This window comes from Dermacentor albipictus, chromosome 6 (genome assembly GCF_038994185.2).
Source record: "Dermacentor albipictus isolate Rhodes 1998 colony chromosome 6, USDA_Dalb.pri_finalv2, whole genome shotgun sequence".
Lineage (NCBI taxonomy): Eukaryota > Metazoa > Arthropoda > Arachnida > Ixodida > Ixodidae > Dermacentor > Dermacentor albipictus.
This window is the reverse complement of record NC_091826.1, coordinates 54065860-54084646: the sequence shown is the minus strand read 5'-3', so window position 1 is coordinate 54084646 and position 18787 is coordinate 54065860. Positions and strand designations below refer to the sequence as shown.

General features: G+C 46.7%; 1 protein-coding gene and 1 long non-coding RNA gene across 2 annotated transcripts in view; one reads left to right on the top strand and one right to left on the bottom strand.

The window, feature by feature from the left end:
- LOC135907780 (uncharacterized) overlaps positions 1–18787 on the top strand; it is a 242829-nt gene that overhangs the window by 64449 nt on the left and 159593 nt on the right. The gene's annotated exons all lie outside the window — the stretch shown is intronic.
- The window catches only part of Fife (regulating synaptic membrane exocytosis protein fife), a 46525-nt gene that overhangs the window by 19157 nt on the left and 8581 nt on the right, over positions 1–18787 (bottom strand). Inside the window, exons 6-9 of the mRNA XM_065439508.1 lie at positions 10688–11050; positions 8078–8294; positions 4272–4509; positions 1824–1991 (exon numbers count right to left, since the gene is read on the bottom strand). Of these exons, the coding sequence (XP_065295580.1) occupies positions 1824–1991; positions 4272–4509; positions 8078–8294; positions 10688–11050 (986 nt within the window). The remainder of the gene's footprint in view (positions 1–1823; positions 1992–4271; positions 4510–8077; positions 8295–10687; positions 11051–18787) is intronic.

The following is an 18787-nucleotide window of genomic DNA, read 5'->3' as shown; positions in this document are numbered from 1 at the left end:
GGCCCATTAATAAAGTGTTTTTTTTCTTTTTTGTATTGTATGGTGATAGTAAGCTGTGCGTTTGAGCTTTGCGCTTGAGTGAGGCTTCTTTTGAATGCGTGTAGGATGGTGAGGATGTCCTTGGAGGAGAGCACATGCGGCCCTCCCAAACCTTAAGACCTTAAAATTTGTTGCTTAGCTTGGTTACGTTTTTTTTTTCTAGCCAGCGTGCAGCAGTGTTGCAATGCTACCAGCAACAGGTACGAGCATCGCTGGGACAGAGCTTGGATGAGTTGGCAATTTAGTCGGGAGGAATGCAGCGACATGCACAGCAAACAAGTAAACAGAAAAGGGGTGAAAATCACTGGACAAAACCAGGTCCTAAGCTGGGTCAAGCTTTGTCGATGATACCAAAAAAAGTAATAGCAGTCGTCCACAAAGTTGCTGTAGTGGCACTACCAGTGCCGGTGGATTGGCCAGGAATCGGGTAGCACCAACATAATTGTGGTGTATATAAATAAGTAATGAATAAACGAAAAATAAGGATGCTAGACCCAGCTTTACTTCATCGTCTACTACTTGGAGTGTTCTGTTTACTGCTGCATTTTACACCAACGACGCAATCATCAACTCGCCCAAGCTACGCCTTGACGATTTATGGTCGAATAAGAACCGTTAGCAGAGGGACACTGCGTGAAGGAGAGTAACAATGGACGAACAAGGAAGCCTCAGCCCAGAGGAAACGTTTCCTTGCGGGTACTTATCTTCGCCCTCGAAAGTAAGTGTGATCTGTCGCTTTGTTGCTTCTTTTTTCTTTCCTTTCCTTCTTCCTATACCTTCAGATTATTTTGTGTGTTTCTATCCTCTTCTTTCTGAAGAGAGGGTACGCTTTGTGTCCATTTCGGTGGCTGTTGCCAACTTCCTCCTTCACGTATTTCCCTCTCTGTCCACTGTATACGTGTCTTAAAACCGAATAACAACAAGCATTTAAGTGCCTTTGTGGGAACGTTGTCTCCGGGCTTGGGCTTCCCTCGTTTGCTTATGTCCTTGATCGATTTATTTGTATCCTGCTGTGACCCGTCTGCTTTGTTTGGATGCATTAAATAAAGGCACACGAATATAGCGCTTGACGCCAAGGTGAACGGCTCAATAGCGCCACGCGTGGGGCACCGCAACGCTGCCACTGCTAGCAAAGGAACATGAAGCAACAGATAGAAAGCGGAGAAAATTACTAGCAAGAAACCAGCTGCACATCAAGTTGGTTTGCAGAGAAGATTATTGTTAGTATTTTTAATTCTTGTTTCCCTTTAAAACATTTATACAGTTTACAGAGAGAAAAAGATGAGCAGGCTGTCACCTGGAAGGGGGGAGCACCGGAAGGGGCACAACGCCAGGAAGAAGGGGACGGAAGCAAGGAAATGAAAAATAGGACACCGAGCAGGAAAGAGTGAATAAAGCGAGGTGACAAATTACAAAGACTGAAATAAAACAATGAAAAAGATGCCACAGAGGATGCCCCCCCCCCCCCTCCAACCCAAGAAAATATAGAAAAGGAAAAACAGTACGAAACACGCTGAAAACATTTCAAACAACAGTGAAAGTTAGAGAATCTCTGCCTGACGGATGTCTGCAGGTAATTGTATGAGCTGGTTTATGAGCATCGGACAATGGCCGCAGCCCTTTCCCATCGCGCATTTACGAAAACACTCAGCATCGGTGCCGAAAACCAGCTCTCGGCGCTGAAGGTACCGAAAGGGCGCCAGCGGTTTGAAACCAAGGCGAGGTGGGCGAGCAGCTGCGTGTGCTCCAGCCTGAAAGGCACCCGCACGTAGAAACATGCTCACCACAGGCGGACGCCGAGCTCCCCCTGTACGTGGGCCTTGTTGCAGATCTCGTCGGGCGTCTTCGGCAGCTTGCGGCGAGTGGCCGCCCCTTCGCCGCCGCCCATGGAACAGGTGGACGACTTGCGCGACGGGATGTTGCCCGTGGACGCGCGAAGCTCGCGGTTGCTCCTGCGACATTTTTCGCACACGTAGGGGGGTGCATTTAGTAACCGGCGCCGGCCTCCTGAAGGCGTGCGCAGTTTTTCAACGAAGACGACAACAACGCTCGGTACACGAGCATCGAACGTGGCCACAACGACCAGAGATAGAACTAGCTACCTTGTGCTTAGCAGTTGGACGCCATACCCACTGCTGTCTCTTCACAAGTTCTAGTGTATTTTAGCACTGCTAGCGCATCTGCGTTTCATTTGATTGATTGATTGATTCATTCATTCATTCATTCATTCATTCATTAACTAACTGACTGATTGATTGACTGATTGATTTTAGCATCCTAGACCATCATACGGACAATGGGAGACGCCGTAGGCGAATTCTCTGGATTATTTATTTTCTTAACATCTTCGTTAAGGAGCTAAATGTTTCAAAGCGTTAACGGTACGCGCCGTTTAACCGGTCAAAGACTGTGGCACAGTTCAAATTCGCGTACAGGTGTACGCGCAATTTTGGCGCCTTGCACGATATTTCGGTATAATCATACGCAAAACGCACGCGTGTGGGTCTCGTGTAATGATCATGCGGCCGAGGTTCGTCTATGGACAAGCATGCAGCCTATTCGATTAAAGCGAGTCAGCAAACGTCCACTAGTGAAATGATATTTGTACTTTGACAGCACAAATGTTGCCTCGACCTCCTCGGGCCTGACACTGTCCAAGTTCGACGATCAAAGTTACACGGGAGAAGGCAACGATAAAAAAAAAAAAACGAAAAATCGGGCTCGCGTAACATGCGGTACAGCAGACGGCTTTACGACCATCTGCTTCCTCGCGTCGCTTTGATTGCGCCCCCGAAGGACGATGCCGGACCGACTATCGTCGAGGCGTACTTTCCACACAAAAGAACCTATAGACGACCGAGTGGAAATAAGGCCGGAGGTTGCGTCAGAAAGCAGTAAATCGTTTAACAGTCTTCGGCTCTTATGGTCGACCTGAACGCGGCCATGCCTTCCACTGGGCAGCCAGGGAACCGTGTATTGGCAATCCGCAGACGGGTTATGTTCTCTAAACTTCGTTTATGCTCGATGCTTTCTATCACATACACACACATACACATACACATGCACACACACGTACATACATATATATATAGCGCGTCTATCCTCTACCGCGCACCTCCAAAGCAACAACAAAAACTTAGTGCCTCCTATCCTGAAATAAGACTACTTGGTTAGCGTCCGAACTATATTTTAGGGACGGGAGGCACTAAGATCTTGTTGTCTCGGAAGTTATAGAGAATAGACGCGCTATATACTATAACTTCCTCGATACCACGTTTATAGCTGGCCAGTCCAGCGATTCTATATACAGCGCATATTTCACTCTGGAGGAAAAGCCATGATAAGTATAGTTTGAAATAAATATTCGCTAGTCTGTCATAAAAGCAAATGCGTTAAACCGCGTTCGCTTCTTCTAGCTGATCATCGAATTTGATTCTCAAGCAACGTGCCGTGAACTCTAAACGTATCAGGAAAAAATCGGAACCTGCTGGGGAACGAAGGGGGGGGGGAGACGTAGCGTAACTGTGTTCTTTAATGCTATAGCATTTTGATGGCTGTACAGGCTTGCGTATTACACTGTGCGATCCATACGCGTCGACACAACGTGGAGACGAAACGCGTTCGAAATGTAAATTAAAGTGTTTCGTCAAGTATACAGTACTTTAAATATGCGCTGAGAAGTGCATCGGTGTTACAGTTACCAGTTTCCCAAAATCCTCCCAGTAGCAATGCAGGAAGTTATCAACCGCAACGCCGTCTATCCGATAACGCCCATTGTGCATCTCTGCTAACGTCCGCGCCTCAGGAGAGTTGTGATTCAAAGCCGATCGGAGGGCGAACTGGTCAGCGGTCGAGGTAAGCGAGACACATTTGGAGTATCGGTGAAAAACAAAGTATTGAAAGGATGGGGGCAAATTCGTCACATGCATAGGTAACCTAGGTAACATTACGATACAAAGCAGGTGGTCGAAGTTCTGGATCACGATGTGGTGGCACTCAAGCGGCTTACAAAGGCTAGGTGACTACTTGCCCCCGTTGAATCGAAAGGGACTGCAGTTAGAGATAATCGTAATCATTGTCATTGCCGTCCACGCTACCGGTAACCCAGTGTTCTGCAAAGGACAATACGTTCGCGGACAAAATGTTCTCTAATGAGCATGGTGGTTAAGGAAGCAGAAAGTACTGGGCGCGTGCCGCGCGTGGTGGGGGGGGGGGAGCAGGGGGGAGCTCACATCTTCCTGCCGGTCTCGACGACCAGCTCGACGCTGTGGGGCGACTTGTCGAGGATGGCGCACACTTCCTCGTACGAGCGGTCGACGAGCGAGGTGCCGTTCCACTCGAGGATGACGTCGCCCTGCTTGAGGCCGGCCAGGTCGGCCGACGATCCGGCCAGCACCCAGGCCACCGCGGCGTACAGGTGGCCGTCCGGGGCCTTCTTGCCGCCCATGACCCGCATGCCGAACCCTCGGGCTGCAAACGGGGTTGCGATACGGGCGAAGGGACAATTCAAATTCAAGTTCTTTATTTCCAAAACAACTTTTGTGGTTGGTTGACGGGGCTAAAAGCTGCGGGTCTGCAGCTTGACAGAAGCCCGGACGTCATATTCAAGGCAGGGCTTGACCTCGACGTGCATGTTGAACCATTAAACAAAAACATAACAGTCCATCACAATAAGAATTCACTATAAGAATACACAATACTAGGTGTATTGCTATAAATGAAAAAGAAAAAAAAGATTTATATACAGAACAAAAAAATATAAAGTGCTGCACCTCCGACTCTACAGTCGTTAGACATCAGTTTATCTACGCATACTGGAGTACAGTGTGGTGGAGATGGCAGGATGACAGATGCATAACAGCAGCTTGACTGTTTCCGCGTATCCGTGAACTAGGCAGCAAACATGGCAAGATGTATTTTACACGACTGCATCGATATCCCTCGTGAACTAGGCAGCAAACGTGTCGAGATTTACTTTGCATGATTGTGGTAATACAGAGGTAAAATTACGACAACAGGGGACATTTAGGAACCTAGAACAGTGGCAAAAGGGGGAAGAAAATGCGTTCGTGTCAGTCAACACAAATTACGAGCACTCGCAAGAACATTTGCAGGGAATTAGGATACTGATCTGTGCTAGTTGATTTAAGTTCATGACGCGAAAGCAACGCACAGCACCAAAGTGTGGGAAAATAGGCGCGTGGTTATAATTTATACCTCTTTCCGGCAACTACACACCTATTTATCAGCACTTCCCTACTTTGCGCTGCATTCAGGAAGCGAACATTTGCAGTAATATATCGGCGTGCGCTTTGGTCTGTTTGCATTTGTTGAGTGTTGTTGTAATGCAGCTAGAGAGCGCCTGAAGGCCGTAACTCGTGCGTGCGCGAGATTACCCGTGATTATCTCGCGCAGCCAAAAAACAGACTGCGTACCCCCGGTGAAAGGATGCAGGACACTTGAAGACCCACTAAATAGCAGCGGTAATTACTTTAGATGTGTAAATAATTCTTTCAAAGCACTGTTTTCTTTTACTTTTTGGGGAAACTGCTCATTATTACTGGTGAAATAAGCGTCACTTATTCCTTATTGAAATATTGCGCAGAATGTCAGCATAACGTCATCGATTATTCTAAAGTATTTCCTCGCATTTGGCACATGTTGGCGCAGGAGTGGTTCTCGAAACTTCGTGTTGCGAGTAGTGGGGTGGTTAACTTTAGGTGCCGGGAAGAAAAAAAAAATGCATTCCAGATATGACATATCTTTAATCGGTTATCTGGACAGCAAATATTATTGCTATTATTTTCGCAGATTCGAAATTCATATACCATAGGGGTAGTCAATTCACAACTTGTGGCTTAATATACTAAATAACAAGAACAATGTACGTTGACCAGAAATGTCATAGTTGACAAGGATTCACTTCCGTCGCAACTGCTCGATGCTACAGGTACATTTTAGAGCAAGCGTTTGTTCCGAAAGACTTGCAAATGCAAAAAAAAGTCAAAGTTCTTCAAGGGGTGGCTGGGGGGGGGGCGGAATTGGAACGTTGCTTTCGTACTATAGATTTCCAAACACGATGCCGAGCAAACTCCCACGCCACGTGCTTGTTACCTTGCGGACTTTAATGCTACAAAAGGCCACGAAAGCTCTGCTGCGATATTTGAAAGCTACTGGATTCAGTCAGCGTCTGGGATCCGGACTGAGTGACCGAACGATATCCCCAGTAGACTTTCTCTTCTTCTTTTATTCTTTCCGCCCCCTTTTCCCTTTCCGCAGTGTAGGGTAGCCAACCGGGCTCAGTCCTGGTTAACCTCGCTACCTTTACTTTATCATTTGCTCTCTCTCTCTTATTGCCAGTGTTGCTTCGACTTTTCCAGCAGACAATGCGCCACCTTGTTGGACGTTCTTATCCTGTTGTATACTGGATAAAGCCCACAAAGTGCATTGCCGTGATACTTGAGTAAGGCCTGCTTCTGAAGAACGAGCACGCTCGAGGGGGCAGCAACATGCAACAGGCAGCCATCGTTTTAAAATCCTTGCTGGACGAACGTAGTTCGTAGGGGTCTTAGAGGCCAAATAGGGAAATCGCCAGGATGTCAAAATTGGCTGGTCGAGGCCGGCCCGTTTCCAGAATATAGAAACAGTGCCCTAAAACGTGAATGAAAGAGACTCGTCATTGGTACTTTTTTGTTAAAAAAAGTGCACCTGAGCAGGACTCAATGGAGTTCTGATATGACTGTAGAGCCCACGCCGTCAAAATCTACGATGTCAAGCCCAGCTGGTACTGGGACTTCGCTTCAGGGAGGTATCGTTACGGTCTTTCGTTACCGCGTCTTCCCTGGCTTACCAAGCGTCCTCAAGGAAGAACGCGCACTTTGCTATTGGAGAAACACAATTTACTAGTACAGTTAAGCCTAGTAGTCATCTTTAGTATAATTTTACCAGCTGTATTAGCAAATTACCTTTGTACAATAACAAAATTACACACGCGCCCTAAAGGGACGTTCGGCAGGCCAGGAAATGTGAAAACGAAATACGCGCGATGATGAGAGCCCTTAAGATTCCGCAATAACTTGTCCTGTCGTTATGTATTTTAATGAATTGTTCTACAGTATGCAGTAATACCTTGTTATAACGAAGTTGAGTGGGAAGCCGGGATTACTTCGTTATATCTATGATTGCACGTACTGTGCTGTGAATCTCTATAGGGATTTCAAGGGAGATTTCACTTACTTCGATATGTCCATTAGTTCGTTAATACTGTTTCGTTATAACGAGGTTTGACTGTAGCATTCAGTCAAACCTTGAACAACTTCATTTAATTCTAAATGAGTCAAACATTTATCAACGTTTCAGAACTTTTCCTGCGCCTAAGCAGTCCAACCACTAAGAAAAGTACACCGAAGTCCTCGAGGTCTGGCGCTTACCACCAGACCTCGAGGAGGCGATGGCCATCATGCTTGGTAAGTCTAAGGAAGCATGCGCTCTGCATTTTCTTTTTCTGTCACAGTGTCTACTTTAGTAGGGGGGTTGTAAGACGGGGTCAGTTTTATACCAAGCCGTTTGCTTGCGCCACAACGGCATTGAGTATGCAGAACGAGTTTTCTGCAGGAGATAAAAGCTCGCATTTTTGCAGACTCAGCCATGTACGTTTCGCCGCAGTTTTACGTTTAGGTTTTGTTGCGTTATTGGATTGCGCACTGTTGTTACATAATCACTACACTCCTATTCAATTACTCTAATGTTCATACTTTCACGTGTATTCCTAAATAGAATTATTCTGGCTCATTTCTGTGTAATCTTCAACTACCTGATGTTCCAGTAATTACTTCCAATGTGTTGATTGCAATTTCACGCTGTTCTTACCTTCGTTGCTAATCCTACGCTCTATATATTTATACATGTTATAAAAGGAGGTCCCCCTGACGGTTTTTACTGTGGGATCTCCTTCTGCAAAACATTTCCTTTGTAATTGTAATAACGCCTGATAATAATAAAATTGAAATTGAAGCGCCTGCTCCAGCAGGGCACTCACTCCTCGCTCCCGTGTCGGCGGGGTCCCGCTGCAGGAGGACCCTCTTGCGCAGCGGCGTGGGCGGCGGTCCCTGAGAGTCGACATCGTCGATGACGATCTTGATGTTGTCCCCCTCGGGAGCCGATGCCCTCCGCTCGGGTTTGCCCAGCTCCTCGCGGGGCAGGTCCAGCGAGTGAGTGCTGCCGGTGCCGTGGGGGGCGCCGGGAAACAGGCACAGCTGCGCATGCGCACGGCAGGTCATGGCTGGCATCTACGGGCAAGCGGCGGAATCTCACAACGCTGTTGCTCATTGTACGGGCAACCGTTACTGGGCTCGTTAATGGGCTCAGTAATGGGCTCGTTAACGGTGTGGCGTCGAAACTGCACTGAGAAGTGATTCCGAGCTGCAGCTCCTACGTTACGCCATTTGCTGGGACCGACACAAGGATGTTTACTCTACAGACCGTAAATTCCAACACTTACGTTTCGTCACCGCTCTTGAGCGAACAAGAGCAGATGAATCAAAATCGACGGCACAGCAGACATTACTGAAATAACGCGGGTTTCTATGCATTCCAGACGCTGTTGCGTCATAAAGAAGCCTTGAGAAAGCGGAATATAAGTGGCTTGTGGCAGTATCATCGCTTTCGCCATGTAGAAAGCCCATTGGTACAAGCCGATCTCCAGAAGCGTCGTGAAAGCTACGCACTCATGAAACACGTGATGTTACTATAAGCTTGTAATGCGCTGAGCTTTAGTTGTCATACTGAGCGGCACGGCTATATGCTATGGCCTGGAATTGCTCCGATGTAAAGTATAGCGGCTAATGAGAAGGGAGGCTGAGGTCGTCGTTGGCTGCGTAGACGGTCTCAGCCTTGCACGGGGTGCCGGCAGTGGCTCTGACCTAGAGCCCTCGTTTTTACTGGAACGGCTAGACTAGCCTATAGCCACATGTCATGACGTAAGAGATGGACGAGCAAACGGGTAAAATCACAATGAAAGTGTGCGCTGCTAATCCTGTCACATAGAGGCCCCTTTCTTAAAGGTTCTTTTTAGTGGCACCAAAGTTTGAAGAATTAATTGCCTGTGAGAAATAGCACAATTCTAACCCTTGACCTAAATTACTCGATAGGGCGGTCATTAATTCTACTAGAAGTCGACATGCTTAATTGAATAACTAGGATAAATTCATTAATTAACGGTTAAATTAGTTACATTACAGCACATTTTTCGATCTACGAATTGTAGCTAGTGAGTTTGCGATGAATATCTACTTAGCACGAATTCTGAGGCTGGCACTGGTTTCGAGAAAAACGTGCTGTTGCTGCATCTACATTTTTTTTAAAAGAAAGCGCTGTTGTTTGCATTGAAGCGCAGAAGTATCTGGAACGCCAATGCGTTTCATCGGACGCTTTGAAAATTAATATCTTGAAACTTGTAGTGCTGAGAATTCGTTCCAAGTGGATACCCCTTGCGAACTCGCCTGCTAAATTTGTAAACTGCGAAATGTGCCGTAAGCTAATTACCGAGGTAATTAGTGCAATTGCGTTAATTATTCAACTAAGCATTTTAATTTCTCGTAGAACTAATCGCCATCTCATCGAGTAAATTAGCTCAAGGGTTATAATTGTGCTGTCTACCACAGACAATGTTTAAAAACTTGGTGCAGCTAAAGAAAAAAAAAAGCACCTGGTGTATATACACCGTACGACCTGAAGCGATCATAAATGACACAATGTAGACAGACGCTTTCACCCAGGTACATCAGTATAGGTGGCTATGGGTTTTCGCTGCTGATTTGAGGTCGGCAAGTTGGATCCCGGCCGCATTCCGATCGAGGCGTAATGCGGAAGCGCTTGTGTCCATTAGGCGCACGTTGAAAAAAAAAAAGAAACCAGGTGGTCAAAATTATCCCGTAGCATCCCCCACTAGGGCATGACTTCCAATCACATCGCAATGTTGGCAACAGAAAAGCTCGAAATTAAATAAATAAGTAAAGTACATAAGCAGACGACGGAGACCTTCCTAAGTCTAAGCAGTGTCGTTCCATGTTTTTGGAACATGGAAGGACTCTGGTCTAAGATAACAAGAATGCCGGACGTTTAAAGCGACAAAAAATAAAAAAAAAAGACAAAAGGGGGAGGGGGTAGTATTACGTTGAGCTAGGTTGAAATATCAGGTTTCTGTAACAAGGAGTTTGTCATTCGTAGAGAGAACAGAGTTCTTGTAACCGAGAAAAATTACCAAAATGAAAAATTGAAGTGACGCGTACATGTCATGTGACGTCAGTACTTGTTGATTTACAGAGAGCGGCATAGGGGAAGGTCACGTGTGAGATTACGTATACTCGCGCCCTTTCGTTGCGGGCCGTTCGAATTGAGAAGCGGCGGTGGAATCTTCCGCAACAATTTTCCATTCCAAAAATGTGACACGTTGGCAAACAGAAACCGAAGATAGATTTTTTTAGACAATCTCGCGATCTGATTTGACCTAATATTTTTCTTTTGTGTCTCCTTTAATTAACGTCCGAGAAAACGTGTTACTCGACAGCGCCACCTCCCAGAGCGCGGCGTTCTGTTTTCCTGCCAACCGCGGCTTTTTTCGCGATTCGACGGGTCACGTGTGCGCTACCTGGTTCTCCGGGATGGGCATGCGCGGCAGGGCGCTGCCCGTGGAGCACCGACGCACTTCCTCGTAGAGGCCCACCGACGGGGGCGGCAGCCCGATGGCGTCCACCGTCACGCTCGGGATGCTGCGGCGCTCGTCCGGCGAGCTCTCCGGGGCCCCGCGTCCTCCTCCGCTCAGGTCGCTCACGTCCGAGCTCTCCGAGCTGTAGCGCGTCAGCACGCCCAGCCGGCCGCCGCTCACCGTGCTGCCCCGGTGCGAAGAGGCCGGGTGCGTCGGGGGAGGCGGGCCGCCGTCCGCCTCCAGGCTGTCCAGCGCCGAGGAGGAGGAGGTGTTGCTGCGCCACTCATTGCCCTCGGAGTCTTCCTCCTGTGAGAGAGAGAGGGGGACGAACGAGAGCGAAAAACCGACAGAGTCAGGCTCGTACGAAGCTAACAGACAATGGAGCCAAGGCAGTGGGTTAAGAGTCACGGTCAGCACAGGCTCGTACGAAGCTAACAGACAATGGAGCCAAGGCAGTGGGTTAAGAGTCACGGTCAGCACAGGCTCGTACGAAGCTAACAGACAATGGAGCCAAGGCAGTGGGTTGAGAGTCACGGTCAGCACAGGCTCGTACGAAGCTAACAGACAATGGAGCCAAGGCAGTGGGTTAAGAGTCACGGTCAGCACAGGCTCGTACGAAGCTAACAGACGATGGAGCCAGGGCAGTGGGTTAAGAGTCGCGGTCAGCACAGGCTCGTACGAAGCTAACAGACAATGGAGCCAAGGCAGTGGGTTAAGAGTCACGGTCAGCACAGGCTCGTACGAAGCTAACAGACAATGGAGTCGAGGCAGTGGGTTAAGAGTCACGGTCAGCACAGGCTCGTACGAAGCTAACAGACAATGGAGCCAAGGCAGTGGGTCAAGAGTCACGGCCAGCACAAGTTCGTACGAAGCTAACAGACAATGGAGCCAAGGCAGTGGGTTAAGAGTCACGGTCAGCACAGGCTCGTACGGAGCTAACAGGCAATGGAGCCAAGGCAGTGGGTACAGATTCATCATCATCATCATCATCATCATCATCATCATCATCATCAGACTGGTTACGCCCACTGCAGGGCAAAGGCCTCTCCCAAACATCTCCAACAGCCCCGGTCATGTACTAATTGTGGCCATGCCGTCCCTGCAAACTTCTTAATCTCATCCGCCCACCTAACTTTCTGCCGCCCCCTGTTACGCTCCCTTCCCTTGGGATCCAGTTCGTAACCCTTAATGACCATCGGTTATCTTCCCTCCTCATTACATGTCCTGCCCATGCCCATTTCTTTTTCTTGATTTCAACTAAGATGTCATTAACTCGCGTTTGTTCCCTCACCCAATCTGCTCTTTTCTTATCCCTTAACGTTACACCTATCATTCTTCCTTCCATAGCTCGTTGCGTCGTCCTCAATTTGAGTAGAACCCTTTTCGTAAGCCTCCAGGTTTCTGCCCCGTAGGTGAGTACTGGTAAGACACAGCTATTATATACTTTTCTCTTGAGGGATAATGGCAACTTGCTGTTCATGATCTGAGAATGCCTGCCAAACGCACCCCAGCCCATTCTTATTCTTCTGATTATTTCCGTCTCATGATCCGAATCTGCGGTCACTACCTGCCCTAAGTAGATGTATTCCCTTACGACTTCCAGTGCCTCGCTGCCTATAGTGAATTGCTGTTCTCTTCCGAGACTGTTAAACATTACTTTAGTTTTCTGCAGATTAATTTTTAGACCCACTCTTCTGCTTTGCCTCTCCAGGTCAGTGAGCATGCATTGCAGTTGGTCTCCTGAGTTACTAAGCAAGGCAATATCATCAGCGAATCGCAAGTTACTAAGGTATTCTCCATTAACTTTTATCCCCAATTCTTCCCAATCCAGGTCTCTGAATACCTCCTGTAAACACGCTGTGAATAGCATTGGAGAGATCGTATCTCCTTGCCTGACGCCTTTCTTTATTGGGATTTTTTTGCTTGCTTTATGGAGGACTACGGTGGCTGTGGAGCCGCTATAGATATCTTTCAGTATTTTACATACGGCTCGACTACACCCTGATTCCGCAATGCCTCCATGACTGCTGAGGTTTCGACAGAATCAAATGCTTTCTCGTAATCAATTAAAGCTATATATAAGGGTTGGTTATATTCCGCACATTTCTCTATCACCTGATTGATAGTGTGAATATGATCTATTGTTGAGTAGCCTTTACGGAATCCTGCCTGGTCCTTTGCTTGACAGAAGTCTAAGGTGTTCCTGATTCTATTTGCGATTACCTTAGTAAATAGTTTGTAGGCAACGGACAGTAAGCTGATCGGTCTATAATTTTTCAAGTCTTTGGCGTCCCCTTTCTTATGGATTAGGATTATGTTAGCGTTCTTCCAAAATTCCGGTACGCTCGAGGTCATGAGGCATTGCGTATACAGGGTGGCCAGTTTCTCTAGAACAATCTGTCCACCATCCTTCAACAAATCTGCTGTTACCTGATCCTCCCCAGCTGCCTTCCCCCTTTGCATATCTCCCAAGGCATTCTTTACTTCTTCCGGCGTTACCTTTGGGATTTCGAATTCCTCTAGACTATTTCCTCTTGCATTATCGTCATAGGTGCCACTGGTACTGTATAAATCTCTATAGAACTCCTCAGCCACTTGAACTATCTCATCCATATTAGTAATGATATTGCCGGCTTTGTCTTTTAACGCATACATCTGATTCTTGCCGATTTGATGATTCTTGCCGATACATTTGATTCTTGGTACAGATTAAAACCCCTTAAACTTCGTAATGTAGCGACACTCTCCTCTTCAGCCTTCACCCTTTCTCGTTTCTCCTCTCTTTCGCGCTCCCTCCTCGACCGTGGCGCCGTCTACACTGCCCGAGCATAGCAACAGCACCAACATGCGCTCCTCGCAACTCCGTAGACGCTTCTAGAGCAAAAATGGCGCTGATGCACGGCGCGAGGGCCCACGAGACGCTATTAGGCCAATAGCGACGTGGCGTCGGCCTCGGCCAGAGTGCGCGAGGAGGAGGCGGCATTGTTCAAAGCGTGGCAGTACTTTACGAAGTTTAAGGGGCTTTAGTTCAGTTATCTGGGGCGGCTTGCACGAACATTTAGTAACGAAAATAATAACCAATTTAAGAACGCGTTCTTGTGCGGACTAGGCGTCGTGTACGGGAAATTTAAGAACGTGTTCTTAAATTTGCTATTATTTTTGTTATTAAATGTTCGTGCAAGCCGCCCCGGGCCAGTCGGTGGAAAGGATGATGTAAAAAGATTGAAATCGGGGCAAAAAAGGATCTTTAAAAATGTGATCCTGAAGGAGGGACGTATTTTGTAAAGATTCTTCTTTTACACGATTTTAATATTTTTGTTACGAGATCAGGTCAATCGGCGTGTCGGATGATGTGAAAGAATAAAATCGGGGCAACGAAGGATCTTTACAAAATGTGGACCTGAAGGGCAGCCATATTTTGTAAAGATCCTTCTTTTTCCCACGCTTTCATTCTTGGTGCTCCGAGACCGGGTCAATCGGCGTGCCGGTTTATATGAAAATAATGAAATCGGAACAAAGATAGGGCATCTTTACAAAATGCAGTCTTGGAGGAAGGCCGTATTTTGTAAAGATCCTTCTTTTCCACGGTTTTAACGTGTGTTCCAAGACCGGGTCAATCAGCGTGCCGAATGATATGAAAATGATATAAAGCCAATGTGAAGAATATATGAAAGGCTCCCACAAGCAAGAAGCTTTGTGTGTAGAATTTAATTTCTCTTTTCGTTATTTTTGTACACTGCAATTAAGGTAACAGCCCTTTGGAATTTTCACGAAGGCAGCAATGTGAATAATATTACGTGAATTGTATATTTTTGTGAACTATATGGGAATTGAATGTTCAACGCCAGTACTACCTGAAAAATTACATTCGCATGTTATGCGTATAGTAGTGCTTTATAGTACAGTGTACAGGAACTTTTAATTAACGTGGGTGAATATGGGTCGCTTTTCCTGTTTTTTTCCCTTGCTTACATTAATTTTTTGTAGACTTACTATTTTTGTCTATTGGTGACACATATGTGCATATTTCTCAACTGTGTATTGGGATAACGGGCCCTACCGAAACTTACCTACCTATCGTTGTGCAGTTATTAAACAAGCAGTTTCTTCTATGCTTTTCTTGGCTTCATTGCCTGTTGTCTTCAAACGTCTCTGAATAACAAAAATTGTGTCTTTCGGTTTCCCTTCTTGTTCAAGGTCAGCGCTGGTGTCACGAATGATTAAGCTAATTCATTTTTTTCCTTATAATGCTTTACAGGCCCAATACAGGGTGTTGAGTAAGGGTGGTTACATCGATTAGTACAAAGCACACAAGAAAAAGAAACATACAGAAAATAAAATTTAACATGAAGCTAACTAGGAAACAATACGCAGTGAGGTAAGTAAATTATACAAGTATTAGAAAGACCGAAATAATAGCCAAGAGTAAGTGACATTAACACTTTATTGTGAATAAAAAATACTAGCAGAAGAGAGAAGAGCTCAATACTTTGCATGTAATTGGTACAACGCTTTCACGAAAATATTGTGGTTCGTTAAGCAAACGACACCGTCCGGAAGACCATTCCAATGTGCAATAGAATGTTTATGTTATGACTTCAAATGATAAAAACTGACGCAGGGATCTTTCAACATCGTCTCACCTGAAGTTTTCTTAACCTTACTGCAGCATTTTTCAACAGTTTTACTCCTTTCGACCATTCTCTAGAAAACTGACCCTTTTTCCTGAACTTCAGCGGTCATATGCACGCCGGCAAAAGTGTTGTCTCTCGAAATTATCTTTATATTTTTTTTAATCTGGTGACAACGATAGCGATGACAGGTCCGAAGATTAAGGTATGGATCAAGGAAACGAAATAAAAACAAAATTCTGCGCAAAATATGACACCTCCGTGAACATTTCTGTGAAAAGTCAGTATAAAACCCGCGTACTCATGCCTTACAGTTGCTGCGGAGGGTCTGATGATAAAGAGTACCTTCCCCTTTGCCTCCTCCTCTACTCTTCACTATGTATTCCTGCCCGCTATGTTATCTTTTCTATCAATCTCCACCTCTGTTGATATTACTTTATGTGCTCTTTATCTTACGCGCTTTCTATGTTCCATGCGTCCTCTATACAATTTTTTTTTTCACGTCGGTGTCCAACCCCATTATATCTATCTCTGTCGGAGTACATGCGCGTGGTATCAGCATCAGCTTCATGCAAGAATGAAGTGTTAGGCGGCGAAGCATGGCGCAGTATAAATGGGACACATGGAACTGACTGGTCGAAAGGAGCAATCGCCTGCGAAGCGGTTCCCTCTTGCGAACCGGTCTTAACACGAAGCGATCCTCGCAAAGTGGTCCAGCACTCTGTGCGCTGAACGAGTGGTGCTTTAGGTGTTGAGTATCTTGCGGTAGACTAGATGACGCGTCCGCTGCCACCCTGACGACAGGTGGCACCCTGCGGAGTTGCACCGCAAGATTCTAATGTTCGCTGTTCTGGTTACGCTACTATACGAGTTGGGAGGTTTCAGGGTTACCTTACAGTCGCACAGATATAACGCGGTAATACGAAGTCACATAGCCGCACTGGATAGGCTCTGTGACTGCAACTATGCACTGTATGTGACTGACTAGGCACTGTATTTGCGTGCGTCATGCACGACATGAAAATTTTACCCGACGGCATGCGCCTTTCCAAAGGGTCACGTGGTATAGGGCTAAACCAGTATTTTTACTTCGAACGAACTAAGCAAATACCGTCACGGACTACGGTATGAAATCCAAAAGCCCAGTGTCTCTTTCTCGTGAAATGTGAGCCAATATCGCCCGCATATGAGGCAGAAGAAACGCTCGGGCAGCTCCTCATCGAAAACGATGAGGTCGGTAAATATATACCCTGTGTGTTTTATTTAGTTTGTTCGAACTGATTAAAGAAACAATCGCATGGGGCATATAGAGCACGTCGACATATTCAGATAGATTACCTGATTAAGCTGACGTTGCTTTCAGGACGAAACACTACGTCTAGGCAGCTAATTAAGAAAGAGTAACTGAATACCGTTTTAATTATTTGCGTAAGGGAACATACGCGATATTAATATTGAAGCCGGGCGCTGGTGAATTCGTGCGTGCTTTGTAAAAAACCTAAAGCTAGCCCCACTTTCGAGATATCACTTCTCAGTAGAGTGCCTTATGAAATACACATTTGTGTTCTTAACATCTTTTTTCCAAAAGTGTGCGTCCAGCAGTTCGGGACGGCCTTAACTGGAACCCCAATTCATTTACTCACCGGGATTCGCGGATGGATATCCCAAAAAGCGGTGCTAGTCTGAAGATTTCGGCCAATCAGTTGGGACTCCACTACTGCTCAGCTGCAATTTTGCAATTGAAGCACGTGACCTAAACTGAGCAATTAGTGAATATGTTTATTTAGCTACATCTACAGTGCGATTTGTTGTGCAATCAATGTTCGCCGCTTCAAGTTATCCACCTGGAAAGGCGGAAAAGTCCCTAACCATCACAGGAAACCTTTAAAAAATCGCACAGAGACAACTGACAATGATTCTCAACGAAAGCCAACAGTTGAACGCTTCTAGAAAACTGTTCGTTTTATTAAGGAAATTATGTGCTTGAAGGCGCCTGTTTGCTGCAGTGAGGATGTTTGTATGGCGTTTGTCATTTCGTTGCGTGATTGCGCAAAGACAGACAGACAGACAAAGAACTTTAATAGCAAGGTCCTGAGACGCTTTGCCCTAGGGCAGAGCTGCGGGCCGCTCCCACGTGGGGACTGGTAGGCCAAGCCTAACCGCCGCATCGTGGGCTCTCTGGACAGCCCAAGTTTGATGTGCATATTCTGAGCTCCGGATGGCAGAACTCCATTCTTGTTCTGTGATGCGATTGGGTCCCTGTAACGAGGGGCATCGCCAGAGCATGTGTGCGAGATTGCTAACAGCCCCACAGTCGGGGCAAGTAGAGCTGAAAGCCTCTGGAGTGATCATGTGGAAAAGGGCCAGGTTCGGATAGCACTGTGTCTGAGGCATGCGTAAAGTGGACACCAGAGGTCTAGCCAGTTTGCAGTGAGGGGGAGGATAAGTCCTCCTACCCAGGTGATAGTGCGTAGTAATTTCACTGAAAGTAGTGAGAGTGTCCCGAAACTCGAGAAGCTTAAAGGAAGACAACCTCCTCCGGTTGTTCCACGCCTTCCTCATGAGTCATATAGTTTATGTGGCAGCCATGCACAACTGGTATAACTCCGAGAAGAAACGATTAAACACTCTCATCAGAAAAAGTATAAAAAAAGTACTAGGCATTCCGTTACGGGCGAGCACGGACCTCCTTATGCAACTAGGAGTGCACAACACATTGGACGAGATAATCGAGGCCCAGGAGTCAGCCCAACTGGCCCGTCTATCCCGTAACCCGGCTGGAAAGAAGATCCTGGCAGTTCTTGGGATCAATCCTATCCTCATGGAAGAGCGGAAATATGAAATATCTGAAAATCAAAGGAACAACATACGAGTTGCACCGTTTACCCGTAATGTTCATCCTCGACACAACGTAGGCAGACGCAGGGCAAGAGCCCTCGCCCTCCTCAAGCGTACCAAAGACGATCCTTACCCGGCATGTTTTGTCGACGCAGCCCAATGTGGACAGTCGTCTAACTTCGCCATTGCCCTCGTTGATCACAACGGACAGATAGTGAATGCGGCTTCCCTGAAGTGCTCAACACCAACCAGAGCGGAGCAGGTCGCAGTTACTATAGCACTCCTAGACAACAGCAGATCACAAATCTTCACTGATTCGAGATCGGCGGTCAGGGCTTTCGCTTCAGGATCCATCGCTGAGGAGGCTCACAAGATTCTCAAGAACAAGATAATCTCTCCGCACACCATCACGTGGTTTCCGGCTCACCTCGACCCCCAGCTTGACTCGTTTCCCAATATTAATGACATTGCCCACTCCCAAGCGCGCGCACTAACCCACCGCGCGGGAGCAAGATTGAGCTCAGAGATTGCGCAAAGGACCGAATTGTTAACCGGCACATCTGTAGCGGTGGCA